This window comes from Phocoena phocoena, chromosome 2 (assembly GCF_963924675.1).
Source record: "Phocoena phocoena chromosome 2, mPhoPho1.1, whole genome shotgun sequence".
NCBI classification, from domain to species: Eukaryota; Metazoa; Chordata; class Mammalia; order Artiodactyla; family Phocoenidae; genus Phocoena; species Phocoena phocoena.
Window position 1 is genome coordinate 10,879,016 of NC_089220.1, and position 22,748 is coordinate 10,901,763.

General features: G+C 40.9%; 2 protein-coding genes across 2 annotated transcripts; one reads left to right on the forward strand and one right to left on the reverse strand.

Moving 5' to 3' along the window:
- Nucleotides 1–1,393: 1,393 nt before the first annotated feature.
- UBR7 (ubiquitin protein ligase E3 component n-recognin 7) lies at nucleotides 1,394–15,759 on the reverse strand. The gene is made up of 11 exons (XM_065872330.1): nucleotides 15,610–15,759; nucleotides 13,097–13,230; nucleotides 12,210–12,270; nucleotides 11,244–11,339; nucleotides 10,248–10,301; nucleotides 9,588–9,693; nucleotides 7,877–8,085; nucleotides 7,552–7,701; nucleotides 6,880–7,042; nucleotides 5,805–5,866; nucleotides 1,394–1,486 (listed from the first exon to the last, which is right to left on the reverse strand). The coding sequence occupies exons 1-11, from the start codon at nucleotides 15,757–15,759 to the stop codon at nucleotides 1,394–1,396; spliced, it is 1,278 nt and encodes a 425-aa protein (XP_065728402.1).
- A 207-nt stretch (nucleotides 15,760–15,966) lies between these two features.
- On the forward strand, nucleotides 15,967–18,968 carry GON7 (GON7 subunit of KEOPS complex). The gene is made up of 2 exons (XM_065872593.1): nucleotides 15,967–16,221; nucleotides 18,627–18,968. Exons 1-2 carry the CDS (start codon nucleotides 16,014–16,016, stop codon nucleotides 18,719–18,721), a joined length of 303 nt encoding a protein of 100 aa, XP_065728665.1. The 5' UTR covers nucleotides 15,967–16,013; the 3' UTR covers nucleotides 18,722–18,968.
- The last annotated feature ends 3,780 nt before the right edge of the window (nucleotides 18,969–22,748 follow it).

A 22,748-nucleotide genomic window follows, 5' to 3' on the forward strand; every position in this document is an offset into this window, starting at 1 on the left:
GGCCTAGTTCACCTTATCCAGGGATCGGTGGGCACTTGTGACTGCTGGACACACAAAAATATTAATATACACTTGTGGCCCCAAAGCCTCAAATGTGTATAGTCTCACACCTCAAAGTGTGTCGTCTACTGTCAGGAAAGACCACGCTCCTCCAGAGGGAGAGAGCAACTGAGGGCTCTTTGTTTATCAAAAGGTGTTTTCCACACAGACTGAGGGGCTTTAAAGAGATTTCAAACCAACTGAAAGGACATCCCCTCAAATATGGGGTTTTATACAACATCCCATGAGGTTCTTCAAAAGATCTCACAGTCATTAGGGACTCAGCTGTGGACAGTAACGTTTATATACATAAAGCTCATCATTTGCACATGGGATCTCTTCCACATCGTCTCCCAAAACAGAGCACTCACTGCCCTGCTCGCTACAAGTAAGCTAAGCCAGTAGCTTTTTTCTTCAGCACAGATTTAAGGGGAAAAATAATAATTTATTGGGGGTTCTAATACCATTTTCTTAACAGAACAATATCAAAATAGGCCTGTTTATAATCTAGGCTTACGAATATCCCTGATAATATAAAGAAACCCAGAGGACTTTGTAAACCACCATGATTTCACAGGGTAGTACCCGGTCTATTTTCTAGGCAGTAGAGAGGGACCAGTATAATGGCAGATTTCCTCCAGGAAGCCCTGTGAGCACTACAGTACTGAAATTCTAATATTCTAGTGCCAGTAGACTTGTGAATGAAATTTTCACTTTAAATTTTTTAGTAAAATTTGTAACAAAGGTAGTCTTCCTCAGTCCTGCCATCAGCCAATCTCCTTGCCTGTGATAAACATCTAGGCCAGAAAACCATCAGTCCTGGCTACTCTGGAGGTTCGGCCTGGAGGAAGCAAGCTCTGAGATCCCTTCTAAGCTGTGACCAAAGCTCAGAAAACAGAGATGTGGGAGAAGGGGCAGAACAGGCTTGAGGAAGCTTCGATCCAAGGCACCATGATCGCAGGGGTGGGGGGATCTACGGAGGTTGGAGCTGACAGGAAGAGAACTTGACAGAGCAGGTCCTGGAAGACAGCGGCTCTGTGACAGGGCAGACACACTCGGGAGTTAAAGAGCAAATCATAAGGGGAAAAAAAAAACTAGTTTACTTTCTCAAAACCAAATCAAACTTCTTGAAACTCATGAGCAAATAACCCTGGCTGGACTGGCGTGGTGGGGCTCAAGTCTGTGGAACGAGCTGCATTTAGCTGAGTCAGAAAGAATGCTGGTTGTGAAATCAGCAGGAGGCGGCCGCTCCAGGGAGGACAGAATGAGGACCGAAGGTGAAATATGCCTCTTTTATTCCTGGAACAGCAAGTGGCATCTTCACTGGCTGGATGAGAAGGTGCCACATCCCAGTCTAGCTGCAATAATACTGCATCCCATCCACTCTTCTTCTCTTTTTTGACTGAAATTCTTCAAAGAACTGCTGGATGTCCTCTCTCTTAACCACCTGTTGAGGGAGAGCGAAAATTAGGCAAGGGCACATCACAGAACAGCACTAACAGGTTGTAACATTCACAATCAATCCAACAGTACTGCTGATAAGGACTGTGTTAATGTGTAACTAATTATCCGATCTCCACTGCAGACAAGCGCATCCTGGCTCAGAGACTGGCCAGTCAGCGTCACGCGGTAGGCAGACAGCACACTGGTACGGAGCGTGGGTTCCACCACCGCCCTTGGTTTCCTCATTAAAATGAGATGAAAGCAGCACCCATCTAACAGGGCCGTCTGAAGAGCAGATGAGATGTAATACCTGTAAAACACTGCCCAGCACAGAGTAAGTTCTCAGTGAATATCAGCTGAAAAGAAAAGCGGCAGAGCCAGGATGAAAACTGAGGAGACCAGTGGTCTCCTGAGGCCACTGCTCTCCTCATGACACAGCTGTCTTGGGGATGTCCTTCAGTCCCGCAGAAGCACCCACAGCAAACAAAATCTGCTTTTCTTGAGATTTGTGCTCTCTCCTTTACTGAAAAAAAAGGAACCCCCAAACTCTTCCCTCTTCAAGAGTCCAAAATTAAAGATGTTTGCTATATAAATAGAAAAATAATTGGCAAAGACCATGGAAGTGGTACCCCCAGTAAATGGAATGCAAGAAAAATGAGAAATTTATCTTGTATTTTATCGGAAAAAGGACTAGAACATCACATAGAAGTGTTTCTATTAGCAAAATAAAATATGAAAAAATAAGAAAATAAGGGGAAATATGGATAAAAAAGTAAACCAGGCCTACCCGGAAGGAGTCCCTGCTCACCCCAAGAGTGAGTCGGTGCCGCAACTGACAGGTTTGTTAACATGGTTTTCAATTACAAAGGTAACACATTCTTATTATTATAAAGGAATAAAGGTGGGGCGGGGAGAGGGAGGGAAAGAGAAAGAGAAAAAGAGAGCACTGTAATACAGTGAGCAAGAGGGAGGGGGGGGAGAGAGAGAAGAAAGAGGACAAACACTTGAGTGTAAAGCGAAAACCTCCCTCTCCACTCCCCAGGGGTAAGAGCGCGACATCCCCAAATGGCACAGGCAACCTGAATAACTCACTGGGGCGAGACATGATCTGACAACTCCTCGAAATGAAAGAACTCCACACCAGACTGGCAGCTGACACACCAGTCTCACAGGCACCAAGAGTCAGCCGGGGGTCAACCTGTGAGGAATGAGAACCCCTCACAGACTCAAGACCGAGATGCTAACGCACTCTGAGGCAACCACAGCTCAGAGCTCTAAGGCCCTGGGCTTGGGAATGCACACTTATAAATGCTATTAAATAGGATACTGGGGAGTTCCAATGTGAAGGATCTGCCCCTAGCTCAGATCAAACATTAAACGCTGAAAGGCAATACAAGGACATTTCTCTGGCAAGGAAACAGTAGGAGGAGACCTAAAAGCCCACAAATTACACAAATTAGAGTGTGTAATCTTTAGAGTTTCTAGGCATCCTCAAATGGTCACAGCCAATATGCAGAGTAGAAATGTTAAAGAATAAATACCTGGGTCCAATAATGAATCATTTTATTGGTTTGATCTAGAAAATTTGTAGTGTCTAAGTGTTATTATTTTTTTAGTCAGACACAAACATTAAATAAAGGGCAGTCCCTCATTTGACAACACCCAGACCGTATTAGCATTCTCTTCTATAGCCAAATACAACCAAAGCACATGAGCTTTATGACAACTTAAGGTGTTTGTAATGTCGAAAACAAACAATAAAAAATATTTTTCTGTCCTTTTAAATCATCACATCAGATAATCTCAGACTCATAAAGAATGGCTCTAGCTGTCACAAAGATCCATACACTGAAGACACATGTGAAGACTCTGGATAAAACTGTTTCAAATGTGAATGGAAAAAGACAACATACCTACTTTTTTTCTTTTACGTGAATTTAAGTGTGTGTGTAATAAAATCAATAAAGAGCACAGCAACCACAAACTACACAAAAGCAGAGGCAAGAGCATGTGCTTTGACACACCTGAAAGACCCTGAACGTCCACTAACAGTGCCGAGGTTAAAACAGTTACACCCGGGGCTTCCCTGGTGGCGCAGTGGTTGAGAGTCCGCCTGCCAATGCAGGGGACACGGGTTCGATCCCTGGTCCGGGAGGATCCCACATGCCGTGGAGCAACTAAGCCCGTGCACCACAACTACTGAACCTGCACTCTGGAGCTCGCGAGCCACAATTACTGAGCCCATGTGCCACAGCTACTGAAGCCCGCGTGCCTAGAGCCCATGCTCTGCACCAGGAGAAGCCACTACAATGTGAGGCCCACATACAGCAACGAGGACCCAATGCAGCCAAAAATATATAAATACATTTATTTAAAAAAAAAAAACAAAAAAACCCCCAAAACAGTTACACCCTCTTAGTTCCAGTGAGAGAGAAGCCTGAGGCTGCATTAAGCAGAGGACAGCCTTTGCAACAGAAACGAGAATAACTGTTAAAAGAGCTGCTGGGAAGCAGGAAGACGTCCGTCCCTAGTGACAGTGAGGAACATTCTCTAAAAATGAAAAAACCATTTAGGAAGTCTCTTTAACTTTGGACTTCACAATTCATTTTGCAGAAAGGCAGCATTGCCAGATATCAAGGCAGCTACAAGTTCTTCCCACATTTATGAGAAAGCACTCAGTTGGCAGAGACTTCTTCCAAGAAAACAAGTTTCCGGGCACGTCCCGAGTGTCCGTCAGGCCCACGTCTGACTTCATTTGTCTGTCTAGCTATAGCAGAGCAAAACATTTTCTGTCCAGAAGGACAACTGCAGGCCATGAAAAGAAAAGTTTTGCTTTATATCTGCCTTTGGAAGATAAAAAAGTACTTTAGAAGAAAAAGTCCATCATAAATGTATGAGTAGTAAAGGGCCAGGAGGTATTTGTAAATTCATCTGGAAAACTATTTTATCTATTTATTTATTTTTTGGCTGTACCCTGTGACATGTGGGATCTTAGTTCCCCGACCAGGAATCGAACCCACGCCCCCTGCAGTGGAAGTGTGTTGTCTTAACCACTGGACCAGCAGGGAAGTCCCTGGAAAACTATTTTAAAAGATTACATGGGAATTCCCTGGCGGTCCAGTGGATAGGACTCCTTGCTTCCATTGCAGGGGGCATGGGCTCATACCTGGTCGGGGAACTAAGATCTCACGTGCCACGTGGCCAAAAAAAAAAAAAAAATTTATACATTATAGAGTTAGTGTCACCCTTAAAAGCATATAGACCGTCCTAACCAGCAAGAGAAATGTTTTAGCCCCCCAATATAAAGTTGTTTTATTTTAAACTAGAACTCAAAAATCACAGAAAAGCCGTCTGGCTTTCATTTTTCCTTCCTTCTCCAAAAATCCCTGCTTGAAGGTCAGGACTGAGAGAATCAGTATGGCTGATCCAACGGCCCTCTCCTAAGCTACGATTCTCTCCAGATCAGGCATGACTGCTCCGTCCCTCATCTGGAGGGTTAGGAAGGACTCCTGATGTGGCTAGTCCATTGGTGTTTCACTACTATTGATTTCCCTTTCCTCTGCCTGCATTAAGCTCTCAGTCATCTTTTTCATCAAAGAAAATGAACTATGGAAAACAGTACGGAGGTTCCTCAAAAACCTAAAACGAGAACTACCATATGATCCAGCAATCCCACTTCTGGGTATGTATCCAAGAAACTGAAAACACTAATTTGAAAACATACATGCACCCTAATGTTCACAGCAGCATCATTTACAATAGCCAAGATATGGAAGCAACCTAAGTGTCCATCAACAGAAGAATGGTTAAAGAAGACGTGGCACACACACACACAATGGAATATTAGCCATAAAAAAGAATGAAATTCTGCCATTTGCAACAACATGGATGGACCTAGAGGGTATTATTATGTTTACTGAAATAAGTCAGATAGAGAAAAATAAATATTACATGTTATCATTTATATGTAGAGTCTAAAAAATAAAACAAATGAATATAACAAAACAGACTCACAGATATAGAGATCAAACTAGTGGTTACCAGTGGAGAGAGGGAGGGGGAGAGGCAAGTGAAGGGTAGGGGATTAAGTGGCATAAACTACTATGTATAAAATAAACAAGCTACAGGGATATATTGTACAGCACAAGGAATGTAGCCAATATTTTATAATAACTTTAAATGGAGTATAATCTATAAACATGTTGAATCACTATGTTATACACCTGAAACTAAAATAATACTGTAAATCAACCATACTTCAATAAAAAAGATACTTTATTCCAAACATACAAGGCCCTGATTAAAACTCTAACTAAACTTACTGTGCCTTCATCAGCAAATCTCTTGAGATAGTCTTTAAGTTCAGTCTTCAAGTCATTGTATTCTAAATCAAAACAACAAAAAAAGGACATAAACTTTAGATAAGCCATTTGCATTTAGAAACAAAATATTTCTTGACCATTGACATTTGAGTATGTTAGTCTAAACCACATTTTTCTTTAAGTGAAATCTGCAGAGAAACTTGTTCTCAATTTCTCTCAAATTCCTCCATTTTGACATCTGGGACACTTTTCCATTTAAAAACCCTCAAAAAACAGAGATATCCTCATTTCCAAAATGATTAGCTAAGAATTTTTTTTAAAGTTTTCCATCTCTCTGGAATTCTAGTGCTTGAAATATCTTGGACTTGTCAAACATTAAGTTTTAAAACTTGCGCACTCACTCAACAATTTATATTATGTACAAGGCACCTTGAGGGCTACAAAAATGTTTTAGATGCAGCCTCTATCCTTGGAAAGCTTTTACTCCAATAAAGGTAAAAGGAAATTAATCAAACAGTTACAAATACAAGACAGGAATAATCAATGTCCAAAAAGGGGCACAAAAGTGGTGGCATCCGAGTAGAAATGGCTAGGATGGAAATCACTAAAATAGGCTGCGCATACTGGGGGAAAAAATGTAAAAGCCTGTAATTAAGGGTTTGGGAATGTTTCCCCTCTAGTGGTTTCCTGTGAACCACTGAAGTATCCTCAAGAACTGTCAAAAAGATGGCATGCTTTGCTCAAAAAGATGACATGTAATGTTCAATGAAAATTATTTCAGTGGATGGAAAAAGAAATTGATTTCCTTTTATTCTTTACTCATACATCTACCCTTAGTCAAAATAGCATGTTATGGTTTCTCAAGCATGTAACCCTAATTCAATGGAAATAGCAGCTAAATACCCAGCAACATTACAATCAAGCAAGTGTAGGTGAGGCCTACTATACAATTCCAAATTTAAACCATCTTTGTGTTAAATTAAAATAGGTTATTAGTTGTCTTCCTTATACGTAAGTTTTTTTAATGGTGAAGGAAACTTCATGAACTTCATGAACTTTCACAAACAATATTTACCACAAATAAGTTCCACTTGCTGGACTCTGTTCATGCTGTTAAGGGTGTCCATTAGAGGGTCTCTACTGTCAGCTGCCTGGTCAACCTTGCCTTTGTTTTCATAAGCCAGAACTGTGTCACATTCATCTGTCAGGAACAGGACATCTAGATCGCCATACATTTTCTTTAAAAAATAAAACCAGTTTCCCCATTAGAACTGTATGTCATTCTCAGAAAGTCAACCTCATGAGAATCACTAAAAGTTTATTTAAATAATACCCAGAAAAACCTGAGCCTTTTAGCAGAGTTGCTTGAATGTTTTATTCTTTTTGCCCAAATCTTTTAGAAACCTCCCAACTTCCCAGTAGATATTATACGATCTAAGAGATGTTTATTTAAAAACCACTGACTTACTGTAACTTTCAAGTAATACGTGTTTCCAAGCAATTCTATGACATAAAAAAGATAAGCTATTTTCCACTGAAATGAAGCTAATAAAAAGTATTGCATAATTCTTAATTTCTTCCATTAGCATTCAGACTGCAAATACTATTTCATAAATTTGCTTAATATAAAAAAAGTTTTCAGTTCTCTATACTCTAATATCAGTTTCATAAATATACTTTTCAGGTGCTCTTATTTTAGGCATCAGTCCACAAAACATACTAATATTGAACTTGATCAGGTACTTACCATACAGTCTTTGCAGGTACATAACTTGCTACGCCAGTTCAGGGGCCAATAGGTGGCAGTGTCTTTCTTTAGGAACTGCTTAGCTTTAAGCTCCTCAAGTTTGCAGCCAGACTGTGATTCTGTGTCGAGATGTTGATTCTTAAATGCTGTCTGAAATTAAAGTAAGTTTTGAAGTGTGTTTTTTAAACTATCATAGTTTTCGTAGTTTAGATTTTGTCAAAGGATTTCTTTAGGCAAAGGGTACAACTGAAACCCAAAGCTATATAGGTTACAGAATTAATTTTGCTTAAGTTTTATTTCTTTTATAGCTCAGATTTCATGTTACCTGGAGATCAGCTTCAGAACTAGAGCTGGTACATGGTTCGTTCATCTGCTCTGCTTTAACTTCCTTCTCAGCAGCCTTTCCATGTTCTGGAACATCCTCTTTGAGGGCACCATCATGATGAGCTCCATTTTCAGGTTGGATAACTTCCTGGTCACCTACCGCATCAACATTCAGCAGCAACCCATCATCTTCAGCAGTCACTTTGGTTACTGTGGGTTCAATGAAAACACACACACACACATATCCACAGACCTGTTAGCCAATGAAATCACTTAGTCTGATTAAAACATACTTCAGAATCTGGAAAAGGAGAAAGTCAACCTTAATCTCTGGAATAATAAGAAAGGAAATAACACTTTTTTAGTTTATGCCTGCCTAATCCAAAGAGTCAAATAACTGCAAAGATCATTTAAAAATACCAATCACTACTTAAGCACTTTTTATGTAAAGGAGAAAAAAAAATACTATAGATGTTAAAGACAGGGACACCTCAAGAAGCAAGAGGCAATAGGAAGAGATTTAACTGCAAATACAGGTAGAAGGGCACTTTTAGAAAAAACAACAGCTTTTCTTTATGAGAGAAGGAAATCAGAAAGAGTGCGTGTAGAGACAGAAATACTGTGGAGAGAAGAGAAATGATAAGGGAACTCAGTTTGCATGATGGCATTTCAGTTTAGTAGGAAATGAGGCCATCTGCTGACAGGGAAGGAAATGAAGGAGGGGCAGAGGGGAACTGTTAAGAAAACCTGATGAATGTGAAATAAATTCAGGTCCAGCAGAAAGAGAGATTTAATTGTAAAGGGTATGAACAGAAGGAAGCACACCAAGGTTAAGAGCTTCGAGACAAATCAAAATGTCTGAGGCTGCTTGTGGTTTGTATGGTGAAGTGTTCCCTAAAGGTGAGAAGGGCAAGAAATTATGAGGCCAGAGCAGGAGACAACTGACACTTTAAAAATAAATTAACACGGGCTTCCCTGGTGGCACAGTGGTTGGGAATCTGCCTGCCAATGCAGGGGACGCGGGTTCGAGCCCTGATCTGGGAGGATCCCACGTGCCGCGGAGCAACTGGGCCCGTGAGCCACGGCTGCTGGGCCTGCGCATCTGGAGCCTGTGCTCCTCAGCAGGAGAGGCCGTGACAGTGAGAGGCCCGTGCACCGCCATGAAGAGTGGCTCCCGCTCGCCACAACTAGAGAAAAGCCCTCACACAGAAACGAAGACCCAATGCAGATAAATAAATAAAATTTAAAAAATAAAAAAAATAAATCAACACATATAGCATTACAAATAAAATAAAATATTTAATGCCTCAAGAACATTCATTGCTGATTAGTGGTTTGGGGTCAATTTCTTAAGAGTATAATAAAAGCACTATATGACAAACTATACCACCACCCTCTCCCCAACCAATAGCATGTCTTACATTTAAGAACAATGTTTATCTCTTTATCTTTCAAAATCCCGTTCAAAACTGCTTCCTCCATTTTCTCTAATTCTGGTCTCATCCATACTCTGCATCACGCCATTTAAGTACAAATTTGTTCTTGGTAGTCTCCCAATCTATCTATAAGCACCTTGTGGAGAAGGAACAGATCTTATACTTTTTTCCACAGAGTCCAGTTAAAACTAGTAGATAAAAATTACGTACTGAACATACAAATTGTTCTGAACATACAGCACAAGTTGGCGGAATACCAACTCCACAGACATTTACCTGCCAAATGTGCAACATAAGCCCACAGAAAAGAACAGCGTTTCATGCAAGCCTGGCACACCATCTCTTGGAAATCTCCACTCTCAGGGGGAACGGCACCAAGATGCTGTGAACACAGAAAATCGAACATTTTCCTTGTGATCACCAAGTTGTCCAAAAAGCCCATTATTTTATAAAATATTGCGGGACTTCCCTGGTGGCACAGTGGTCAAGAATCCGCCTGACAATGCAGGGGACACGGGTTTGATCCCTGATCCGGGAAGGTCCCACATGCCGTGGAGCAACTAAACCGGTGCGCCATAACCACTGAGCCTGCACCCTAGAGCGCACGCCCCACAACTACTGAGCCCACGCGTCGCAACTGCTGAAGTCCAAGCGCCTAAAGCCCACGCCCAGCAACAAGAGAAGCCACCACAATGAGAAGCCCGCGCACCACAACGAAGAGTAGCCCCCGCTCGCCGCAACTAGAGAAAGCCCATGTGCAGCAGCAAAGACCCAACGCAGCCGGGGGAAAGAAATATATTGCACTAGTATGCTGATCATATCTTTACTATAGTTTTAGAAGAGTAATTACAACGTAAAATATAGTAAATTCCAAAAGACAAGATCTTTTCTCTTTTTGTAAAGACAATGTCTTTAAAAGGTAAAAGCTTTCCTTACCCTTCCATGGAACCAGTCTTCACAGACTACACACTGGATCATTTCATCTGGAATCTAACACGGGAAAGCCATTTGTTTGTTAATGATTACAGCGAATTCTGGGATACCAAAGTAAATCTGGCACACATTAGAATTAGATATTAAATAATTCTCTACCAATTCTGTAAAACTGCTATCCACATGCCAGAAGTCAAGAGAACAGGGAGAAACAGCAATTCAAGGGGCCAAAGAAGTTCATTCTCCATGAACTGGTGTTACAGAAGGATTACATTAAGATAAGCACTTTGTGAGCAATGATCAAAGCTTTCATATCAGTTACTTAATATATGATTCCCATAAAACTTTATAAATAAGTAACGTATTCTCACTTCAGACGTAAACCCAGGCCCAGGGAGGTAATGTGAATTGCAGCAAGTTGCAGATGTGAATGCACAGAATTTTCACTTTTGTCAAAATAAAACTAGAAATTAAAACTCACATTCACCCACTTATATGTGCACAGAAAAAGGTTTAAAAATACATATACCAAAAAGTGTTAACAGTGGTTGTTTCTGGGGGGTAAGAAGGTACAGGAGTGAGGAAGAAGAAAAATTCTTTTTAAATTTTGTGTGTATGTCTAATTGAAATTTTTAAGAGGATCCAGTTTGTACACCCTATTTCTTTCCTTGCAGGGATGTAAGAAACGGAAGGTCATTTTCTGGAAAGTGTTCAGGGGAATGGAGCAAACAGGCAGGCAAAGAGGGGGGGAAAGGAAAAAAGTTCTGGCCTTGAGAAAGTCCTGTCCAATATTTCATTCTCATGATGTAAGAATGAGAATAATAGTTGGGATCTGTTCTGGTTGTAGCTCCAGCCCAGATTCATAAGAAGGGATAAATCTAGAATCCTTTCACAATCCCCAAATCCCTGCTGAACAGCTAAAGGGTCAAATATGACAAAAGGCTGAGGAGTGAAGGCTAAAGATGACACAGTCCCGGTGCTAACCTCTAAATCTCTTACCTCATCTTCAGGATCAGGATAAGGTCTCTTGCAAATGCAGTACAATCCAAAAAAGTTGTCATTGTACTTATTGCCACAATTTATCTTTGCTTTGTCCTGAAAGATATTAATTTCAATATATAATATGGTCTAACTTTAACTATAATTTCATGCATCATGAAATTTATGCATTCAATAAATTTGTGCATTAAATATCTCCACCCACCAGAAGCTGGTCTTTAACTTTCAAAGTACAAAGGAAAAAAATTCATTCCTATTAAAGGGATACTTTTTCCAGGATACAGGGAAAAGTTAAAATTTATTTTCTATGTCTTCTTTGTAGCAATTGGAGGAAAATGAATCACAAATATTAATTATCAACCTATGTAAGCTGACATTGGCCTAGAATTTCAAAAGACTTCTTAATGCCCAGCTGTGATAGCCAAAGCCCCCAGGTTACTAGGAGGCAGACAAGGAAATTATCTAAAAATAATCTTTGAGGAGGGAAAAAGCATGACAGTTTTAGCAATACGATTGAATAATGTCCCTTATTTTCTCTTTCATTTCTGTTATTTCATTGAAAGTTAGCGTATAAGCATAGTATTTTTTATCCAAAAAGCACTGAAAAACTTCTGAGTGCACATTACCCACTCATTATTGCCAAGTTTTATTTATTCAGTTTTTAAAGTCATCCCCTTTGCTTTAAAAACCTTAAAGCATAACACAATCAACAAAACTAAACCTGAATCACTTTAGAACATTCCCCCACAAACCCTTCATATTAATTACAATCTACACTGTAGGCTCTGAAAAGGTTACTTAGTTTTCCAAAAAGTAATAAATGGGATGCAGTCTAATACAGATTTTTCCATTTACAAAGAATAAGCATAAGAACTTCCTTTTTGGAAAATACTTGGTTTTTATCCACTTGGACAAATATCAATCTCAGCTACTTTTCATGCATTTATAGTTACGGTGCTTACTTACAGGAAATAATTTGCATTCCAAATTTTTAAACTTGCTGTTTCCACAATCACAACGAAAATTTCTGAAACAAAGGAGGAAGAGCCGATTTAAATTTTTCTTTTAAATCTAATGACTTACTCTTTAAATTCATGTCATAGCCTCTTCCCTTTCAACTGGCTTCTAGGATCTAAAAAGTGACCTTGGTTGTTGTTCATGTATCCAATCCAGAATTTCTCCAAGCACATAACAATAAAAGATTTAATAATTCTAGAGATTAACATGCATAAAGACAAATATCTATATTACACAAACACTAATAAAATCATGGCAGAGCAGCAGGAGTAGTTGAGTTTGCACCATAATTTTATTTTAAAGGGCCCTTGGGGGACTTCCCTGGTAGCACGGTGGTTAAGAATCTGCCTGTCAGGCTTCCCAGGTGGCGCAGTGGTTGAGAATCTGCCTGCCCATGCAGGGGACACAGGTTCGAGCCCTGGTCTGGGAAGATCCCACATGCCGCGGAGCAACTAAGCCCGTGTGCCACAACTACTGAGTCCATGTGCCACAACTAGTAAGCCTACGCTCCTAGAGCCTATGCTCTGCAGGAAAAGCCACCGCAATAAGAAGCCCATGCAGTGCAACAAAGAGTAGCCCCGCTCTCCACAACTAGAGAAAGCCTGCGTGCAGCAACAAAGACCCAACACAGCCAAAAATAAATTAATTAATTAAAAAAAAAAAAAAAGACCCTCTGGAAAAACTGCTCTCTCCAATTATATTATATAAAAACACATTACGTTTTACCAGTGCACAACTACTTTGAATGCAAAAAAAAAAGATTAAGAAAAAAAGTGCAGCTGGAAAAGAATCTAAATATTTGAAAAGCATTCAGCATCAGTCTCTGACCATTTTACCTTTTTGTGTATAGCTCAAAAAGTTTATGACTTCCATGACATTCATAACTGCAAGCTAGGCAAATTCCTGCTGGTTCTTCTCCCTCTGGGGTGCAGGTACTACAGGCATATAGTGCTTGTCTCTTTACTGAGCCCTAAAAGACAGCCCCAAAATGGAAAAAGAGAGAAAAAAATTGAAGAAACATGGCAGAGTCACCTAATGCCCATACTATGATCTAAGAAATAATTGAAATCAGATTACCTGTGGTCAAGATTTTCCTGTAAAAAACACTGAGGCTAATAAAAAAGCTTATTCAACAGAATACCAAAACACTGTTGCATGTTTCATACACTAGTGCTTGTTTTCATATAATCTTTTCTTAAAGTGATAGAAAGAAGTTTAATATTTTCAGTCAGCTGTGAATAAGCTGGTCTGCTTAATCATTTCAACACAGAAAAATGTAGGAGAGGGCTTCCCTGGTGGCGCAGTGGTTGAGAGTCCGCCTGGCGATGCAGGGGACACGGGTTCGTGCCCGGTCCAGGAAGATCCCACATGCCGCGGAGCAGCTGGGCCCGTGAGCCATGGCCGCTGAGCCTGTGCATCCGGAGCCTGTGCTCCGCAACGGGAGAGGCCACAACAGTGAGAGGCCCACGTACAGCAAAAAAAAAAAAAAAAAATGTAGGAGAACGTGTCTAAGTTTATGTAAGTAATAATCATACTTAATTTTGGAAAATGCTTGTGGTTCTACCAAAGAGAAAACCAATGCATTAAATGAATCCCTTTGATTTTTAGATGTATGCTGAAGTATTCAGAGGTGTACTGTCATGGTCTGCAACTTATTTTCAAGTGGCTGAGGAAAAAAGAAAAAAGAAAGTCTATTACAATGAAGGGGTAAAAGAAAAAACAAATGTTGTAAAATGTTAAAAAGTGAATATATGTGAAAGTACACAGGTGTTCATAATATTATTCTTTCAACTTATCTGTAGACTTAAAATGTTCCAAAATAAAAAGTTGAAAGAAAAACAAGCAAATCCTGATAATGGATAGTACCTTCTTCTGGAAGGGGGGAGACACAAGGAAGATACAAGGAAGCTTCTGGTATGCCGGTAATGTTCTATTTCTTGATCTGGGTAGTACGTACCTGCATGTGTTTGCTTATTTTTTTTATTTTTTGTGGTAAGCGGGCCTCTCACTGTTGTGGCCTCTCCCGTTGTGGAGCACAGGCTCCGGACGCGCAGGCTCAGCGGCCATGGCTCACAGGCCCAGCTGCTCTGCGACATGTGGGATCTTCCCGGACCGGGGCACGAACCCGTGTCCCCTGCATCGCCAGGCGGACTCTCAACCACTGTGCCACCAGGGAAGCCCTGCATGTGTTTTTGTTTATGCTTTCCCAAGACTTATACATGGTTTGTGCACTTTTCCACATATTTCACTACAATAAAAAAAATGTTAAGGAAGTCCGTTTCAAAAACCTAACTACATTTCAAAGGTAACTTACAGACTTTTTAAAAAAAGGAAAGCAGGGAAAAAGTTGTTTCAGTGGTGACCAAAGGTTTTTAAATACCAGACAACATTAAATACATCTGACACAAGGTGTATTAAAAAAAAATGTAACCACTTTGCACTGTAAACTCAACTGGACAGCGATGACAACTGGTATTATGATCTCAGTCCGCACCACATAATGACCCCAAATCTCTCTCCACATCCTTCAGCGTTCCACTCCACCCCCTTGGAAGGTAACCTTCTTCGTCCTACCAATTCTCACTTCTTATTAGTTTTCTTCTACCCACCTTTCTCCATTTTTGTACCTAGAAATATAGGATGAGTCACCAAACAAAGACATCACACCCCCTCAAATCCCTGTTCACGACATCTTCCAAATGCTTTCTCTCCTCCCCTCCCCTCCTCTGCCAGTGCCACCAGCTGTTCCGGTCCCGGTCTATCGCCCTGGGGGGCAGACTGCAGACAGATGCAGAACTTGCTTCTTCTCTCCAAAAACCCAGCTAGCACTTGTCAAACTAAATTGCAGAAGAACCAGCTGTCCAGGAGCCCAGCCTACACGGGGAGATTTTCAAATCCCGAGCTCTCTCCTTTAACTCTGTTTTGACTCTCCCATTCGATTCCTAATAAATGGTCTGAAGATGCGAAAAGTAGAGACAAAGATGTCTGGATGTGAGAGGTCACGGGGACGGTTTCGTGAAAAGCAGCTGAGGCACCGAGAAGAGACGGGAAAGGAACGAAAGAGCAGCCGCTCCAGGGCCAAAGGCTGGAGAATCGTGGTGGGGAGGGGCGGCGGACGGAGGAAGACCGAGAAAGGAGGGGAGCCCTGCTGGACACAGGCTGAGGAAGGGGGCTCGGGAGACTAAGGGTAATAGGACAACTGGGCCTGCGATGGGGAAACGTACTACGAACAGCGGCCCCGGACCACCAAGGGGGTGCCGGCCGCGGCAGGCGGGAAGAGGGTAAGTCCAGCGGGGAAGAGAAGGTTCAGAGGAGCCCGGGGGAGGCGAGGCCCGGGCCGCGCGCCCACCTGCGAGTAGGAGCACTTCTCCGAGTCGCTGCCGCCCAGGACGGCGCACGCCTCATTCTCCAGCTCCTCGTCCTCCTCAAGTACGTCGACCAACGATACCACGGGCTCCAGCTCCGACTGCCGCCCAGCACGCTCCTCGGCTCCAGCCATTCTCAACTGTCACCCGGACCGCCTCTCGGCCCCGGCGGAGGCGGGAAAAGCGCCCGCGAGGGGCGGGGCCGGAGGAGGCGGGGCCTCAGTGCCAGGCACCAATCCCAGAGACGGGGAGCGAAGGAAGGGGGAGGAGCGACTTCCGACAAACGGAAGTTACTCCTCTCCCTTCTCCCGCCTGCGCCTGCGGCGAGCTGGCTTCCGCTTCCGGGTGGCGCGTCATCGCTGCGCGCTCTGGAAGTTTGGTGGTGTCCATGGAGTTGTTGGCCGAGTACGTCGGGCAGGACGGGCAGCGACAGCAGCTACGGGTGCCCTGTGAGGCGCCGGGCGTCGCCGACCCTTTCCAGGGCTTGTTATCGGGCGTGGCTAAGATGAGGGAGCTGGTGACCAACCTCCTCGGCTCCCCGGTACAGCGGGAAGCACAGGACCGGGTGGCGGCGGCTCCAGAGAAGGCGTTGGACGGTGAGTTCTGAGACGGTGCTGGAGCGACAGATGGGTGGGCAGGGGCGCCCGGGGAAAGTCTGCTCAGGGAGCCTGCGTGGAGTGGCAAACTTGGAGAAAGTGAACCTGGGGGGAAGAACTCCAACTAAAACTTGTTAGCACCTTCCGCCAGATCTGGGCTGTACCTGGGCTCATTTACCAGGGCTGCTTTTCACGATTCTCTTTGCAGTTAAATCACACACACACAAAAACGTGCTGAACGTCTACTGCTCTATGCCAGTCATTGGGCTGAGCTCTGGAGAAAGAATGAAACTCAGTTCCTGTCCTTGTGGAACTCTGACCGCTGAGGGGTTAGACAGACAAACACTCTTATTAAAGAGTAGAAGGATGACCCTAGGCTCCTCTGTAGCTATTGCAAACCTAGAGAACCCAAAAAGACTTCAGAGAGGGCGTGAATTCTAAGCTGGGTGTTGAAGGATGGAAAGGAATCTTCCCCGGTGTAAAATTACGAACAAATTTGGAAGACTGCCATCTGTCACAGAATAGGAGCAGGTTCCGAAGATTGCAGCAGATTTCAGATGAACAAGTCTTAACTCTCAGGGACTCCTTTCCTTTCCCAGTTTTGTAGGTGCAGTTTGAAAGTAGAAACGGGAAATTTAAGTGTATTTGTTTTTTTAAGTCTTGTCTTGACTACCCTGAGCTGAAGAACCTAAGAACTAAATATTAGAATCAGGACTTAATTCCTCTGTAGAGGAGCTTAAACTGTACTGTACTTTCCTTTCCATCTTGTTTACATCTTGATTGCCAGATAATGTGAAGGAACCAATTCAGAATATTACACGAACTTCAGATAATAGATTGTTTCCATGAGAGAGAAGTCCTGGTTCTTGGCTCCAAAAGTTCCTCTCTGATCCGTTGAAAATATTATCATTGGAATAAGGACAGGTATAGGTAGAGCCATTTATATATATATATATATATATATATATATATATATAAAATTACTTACTGGATAAGTAACTGCTGTCTGTTCTAATAGTGGGTCAGTAATATCTTCATACAGGAAGACATGCTTTTGTATATTTAATGAGGTCCCCATAAAGCTTCTGTTTGAATTTCCTTTGTTAAAAGCTGTAGAGATTAAAATGACAGATTTTATCTTATATGAATCATATCTTAACAAATACAAAATTTTAAAAATGTAACAATTATGAAAGAAAAGTGATAGAACGCAACACTAGAAAGACAAATAGTGGTGATCATTTTGTAATGTACAGAAGTATTGAGTCACTGTGTTGTGCACCTGGAGCTGACAGTGTTGTGGGTCAATTATACTTCAATTGAAAAAGAGTCATCATAATGACCAAAAAAAAAAAAAAAGAATCCAGTTACCAAAATGTGCAGAAGACTTGAACACACAGTGCTCCAGATAAGATACACAAATGGCCAGAAAGCACCTGAAAAGATGCTCAACATCATTGACTTTCAGGGAAAGGCAAATCAAAGCCGCAGTGACATACCATGCCATGCCCACTAGGAAGGCTGTAATCAGAAAGAACAATAACAAGTCTTGGCTAGGATGTGAAGAAATTGGAGCCCTCACACACTGCGGGTGGAAATGCAAAATGGTGTACCTTCTTTGGAGAACACTTTGTCAGTTCCTCAAAAAGTTAAACCTAAATTTGTCGTACGACCCAGCAGTTCTACTCCTAGGGATTCCTAGTTCCACTCCTCGTTCTCCCGAGAGAACTGGAAACATGTTCCCATTAAAAACAAACGCACAAATGTTCATAGCTGCATTGTTCATAATAGCTAAAAAGTGGAAACAACACAGATGTCCATCAGCTCATGAGTAGATAAACAAAATATATATCCATACAATGGAATATTATTCAGCAACAAAAAGGAATGAAGTACTGATAAATGCTATACAACATGAATGAACTCTGAAAACATGATAAGTGAAAGAAGGCAGACACAAAAGGCCACATGTTTTACGATTCATTTGTATGAAGTGTCCACAATAGACAAATCTAAAAGATAGGAAAGTAGATTAGTGGCTGCCAAGGACTGAGGGGAATGGGAAGTGACTGCTAATTTGTATGAGATTTCTTTCTGGGAAGATGAAAAGTGTTCTGGAATTAGTGGTGATGGTGGCCCAACCTAGTGAATATCTAAATAAACTGTATGCTTTGAAAGTGAATTTTATGGTATATGAATCATATCTCAAAAAAAACTGATAGAAAAGAAAGGTTTTAAACACCAAAATTCCCAAAGTCTTTTTAACTGTACATATTTCTAATTTGATATATCCATTGTTCTATTAATCCCTAAAGTGAAATGGTCTCATTATCAGCTGCTTTAGCTATGTATATTTCTTTCAACCAATGAACATATTGTCATACAACAAATATTTATTTTAAAAGGTGATGATGAAGATGATGCAGAAGATGAAAATAACGTTGATAACAGAACTAACTCAGATGGACCCTCTGCAAAACGGCCAAAAACACCAACTTAACTGTAGCTTTTATGAAATTTAAAAGACTGCTATGATATCTTATTTATCACACACTGACATTTAAGGAAGACTTGTGCTCTAATTTAGAAAGCATTTGCTTTGTTCCCCTGGGACAATTTTGTCAAAGAAGAAGCTTTTCTGCTGTTTCCATCAAAGAAAGATAGAATAAATGTTTTGAAAGGAATCTTTTTTCTTGAGTGAGAAGTAAGTTTCAGACCATGGAGATAAAATAGACATTTAATAATGTATAAAATCCACTATGTTGGCAACTGAATTCTTTCTTTATACTTTTTAAATACCCTCTGGATTAAATTGTGTGATGTCTACATCTTTCAGCTTCTGTTATAAAAAGTACATGTCAAGGTTCATGGACAATTATATTTCAAGGAACTGACATGAACAAGTGGTGAAAATTGGGTATTAAATTTAAGAATGGCAGTTCTGTATAAGTAGAAGGAAAATGGGAATAGAGAGAAATACTGAAGAGAAAGGAGAGCCCTTGAGAGAGATCCAAGGAAACCTTGAATCCACACTCACACCCAGTACACAGACTTCTGGAGACGATACCACTCAATGGATATATGTTTAACCTGTACCTTAAGAGAGTTATAAATGGGGTGCGCTTTTAGGCTGTGATGTGCTATTTATGTTAACACAAATATAAGTCTTTAGGTAAGCAACCTGTGTTGAATATAAAAAGATATTTCGTGTCATCCTGTAGTCAAACTTTGATTTTGCTTAGCAAAGGACTATCAAATCCTTTAAATATACATATGTATATATTCCTAAAATATATGTGTGTGTGTATGTATTCCTTTTCTGCTTGTCGGAGGGACTAAGGCATTTTTCATTTACTCTGCGTGTTTCCTCATTCATTTAGATAGCTAAACTGCAGAGAAATCAAGTAGCATGTACCTACTGAAACACAAATTGTCATAGAATTTTAGAGTTGGAAGTAACCTTACAGATTATATGATTTATTTCAGAGGTGAATCAAATGTGAGGTATTTGCCCTGAGTTACAGAGCTTATTGGCAGAGCTTGGGTTATACACATAGCGTTTGAAAGATTCCGGTAGCACTTTCCCAGTTACACATTCTGAAACCTGTAGCTTACAAAGTACATGCTATTAAGGAAACTGAATTTACACACCTTTTCATATCTTTAAAGTATTGTTTTACTTGGAACATCAGCCTTCCACTAAGTGCTCTTATGTAATTAAAACAATACCAACTAGAAAAAGTTTTATAAATGGTCAGAAATTACCTTGTTTAGTTTGTGATAATGTCTCTAATATTGGGATTTCAGCTCAGTGACTGATTTGTAATAATCTTTTATCTTTATACAATCCTTAAAAAAACAAGCTGTATAATTAAAATAGTTCATACGTTTAAAGTAGTAGCTGAACTTTGCTCCTGAACATTTTGTCTCCTTCTGTGTTTAGTAAGTATGTTTATGAAGAAGAAATGTCAACATATTTTTGCTTGTGGTCTAGTGTTTGGAGGTCTGGGTTATAGGTCTGATCGATCTTTTTCTGATTCTAATACTGTCTTCCTAAGTGAGCCACATGCATGACAAAAAAGATTTTGAAGGTTTGAGGGACCAGCTTGAAGGACCAGTAGAAAAGAAATGCCTTGACTGGTTTTCTAATCTGAAAACCAGAGGTAAAACTGTTGGCCACAGGCATACAGGATACAATTATTCTCTGAAACAGCTCCAACTTTACTGTTATACAAGAAAGTCAACCCCACAATCCTACCTAAAAATAAGCTTGATGCTAGACTTAGGTAATTTTTTTATTATTATTATTTATTTTTTTTTGTGTGTGTGGTACGCGGGCCTCTCACTGTTGTGGCCTCTCCCGTTGCGGAGCACAGGCTCCGGACACACAGGCTCAGCGGCCATGGCTCATGGGCCCAGCCGCTCTGCAGCATGTGGGATCCTCCTGGACCGGGGCACGAACCCGTGTACCCTGCATCGGCAGCCAGACTCAACCACTGCGCCACCAGGGAAGCCCTTAGATAATCTTTTAAAATATGAAACATGGAGTTCTAAATATGAAATATATGGACATATGCAAATATGTATATATGTAAGTGCTTTTGTGTCACATTAAATACTTATTTTAAGAGTTCTGTGGCCAAGGACAAGAACTTTTACTCTTTTATAATAGGTTACTGTTGCTTGGCTGTAATATTAGTTAGGAAGTTTGAACATTTAAACATTTCCTTCAGCAGAACTTTCTCAGCTTCTGAGACAATGTTAGGTCCCCATACTATATGTTTCTGTGGAACCTGGCCCCCTGTACTTACCCCCTCATAAAATGTACTTTATTAGAAGTATTTCTTCAAGCTGCTCAAATTTTTTTTTTTATATATAAAGTTATTTATTTTTTGGCAGAGTTGGGTCTTCGTTGCTGTGCACGGGCTTTCTCTAGTTGTGGTGAGCGGGGGCTACTCTTCGTTGCGGTGCGTGGGCTTCTCATTGTGGTGGCTTCTCTTTGTTGTAGAGCACAGGCTCTAGGCGTGCAGGCTTCAGTAGTTGTGGCACGCGGGCTTCAGTAGTTGTGGCGCACGGGCTTAGTTGCTCCGTGGCATGTGGGATCTTCCCGGACCAGGGCTCAAATCCGTGTCCCCTGCATTAGCAGGCGGATTCTTAACCACTGCACCACCAGGGAAGTCCTGCAATATTTTTTTTAAACTTTTATTGAGAAGGCTTGTATTTTTAAGGAAATAAAAGTTTGTTTTCTTCCAAATGGAAAAATGAGAGACATCTGTGGCCCTCAGTTTATTATGTAGTACTTTTCCCTACATCCTATTTAGCCTATTAAAGATACACCTATTTCTCGGTAGAACTGTTCAATCTACAAACATAGAATATCATTTCTTATCTAACATTCTGCAGTAAGATGCATACATAAGATATCTTAAAAACCTAGGCTTTAACATGTTTGGGGAAATTAATCATACTACAATCGTCCTGTGATGTCATCTTGCACATTTAAGTATATAGTAAGATTAGAGTGTAAAATTATTATAGAAATTGGAGAATATTTGTAAAATAACACTTTCGGTTTTAACAAATGAGAAACAAGTTGGTTAGTTTTTGTGATGAAGTTGGGTTCTTTTCTCACTACCTAGGGCATAATAAATTTCAGGTAGATTCAAGATGTTTAGTATTAAAAAAAAAAAAACCTGTAAAAGTACTAAAAGAAAATGGACTAAGAGTTTTTATAGTCTCAGAGTGAGGAAGGTTACCTAAGGAAGATTTTTAGAAATCCAGACACCGTGATAGAAAAGATTAGTAAATGCAATTACATAATAATGAAAATTTCTGAATATTCTGTAAATGAGGTTAAAAGACAAAGCGGGAAAAAGTATTTAGTATTTTCAACAGAAATGACCAAGAACTAAAATTCCTTTTATAGCTCTCACATGTACCAGTCAGAAAGACAATAGAAAATTTCACTTCAAAGAAAAGTAAAACCACAATGCAGTACTGTTTTCTTCTCACACTGAAAGGGCAAAAGTTTTGATGCAATATTGAGCTGGAAAGGGTGTGAAGTCCATAATATATTGGTGGTGAGAGTGTAAATTGGTATAAGCTCTTGAAAAGTCAAGTTGACGATTCTGTCAAAAGGTTAAATGTGAGGGGCTTCCCTGGTGGCGCAGTGGGTGAGAGTCCGCCTGCCGACGCAGGGGACATGGGTTCGTGCCCCGGTCCGGGAAGATCCCACATGCCGCAGAGCGGCTGGGCCCGTGAGCCATGGCCGCTGAGCCTGCGCGTCTGGAGCCTGTGCTCCACAACAGGAGAGGCCACAGTGGTGAGAGGCCCGCGTGCCGCAAAAAAAAAAAAAAAAAAAAAAAGTTAAATGTGCGTGCTCTTTGACTCAGCAGTTTCACTAATAGAAATTTATCCTATGGTTAATAGCACACATATGCACAGATAAATATATAAAACTATTCATTGTAGCATTATTCTTGGTAACAAATGATCGTAAACAACCTAAATGTTCATCAGCAGAAGAC

Bases quoted from the DNA above. Each gene is read 5' to 3' on its own strand.
- UBR7 (XM_065872330.1), bottom strand. From the start codon at position 15,759: ATGGCTGGAGCCGAGGAGCGTGCTGGGCGGCAGTCGGAGCTGGAGCCC. The intron at 10,302-11,243 runs GTAAGAGATTTA...TTCCCGTGTTAG, and splicing joins ATCCTGATCCTGAAGATGAG to ATTCCAGATGAAATGATCCA. The intron at 9,694-10,247 runs GTAAGGAAAGCT...CTGTGTTCACAG, and splicing joins AAGACTGGTTCCATGGAAGG to CATCTTGGTGCCGTTCCCCC.
- GON7 (XM_065872593.1), top strand. From the start codon at position 16,014: ATGGAGTTGTTGGCCGAGTACGTCGGGCAGGACGGGCAGCGACAGCAG. The intron at 16,222-18,626 runs GTGAGTTCTGAG...TTATTTTAAAAG, and splicing joins TCCAGAGAAGGCGTTGGACG to GTGATGATGAAGATGATGCA.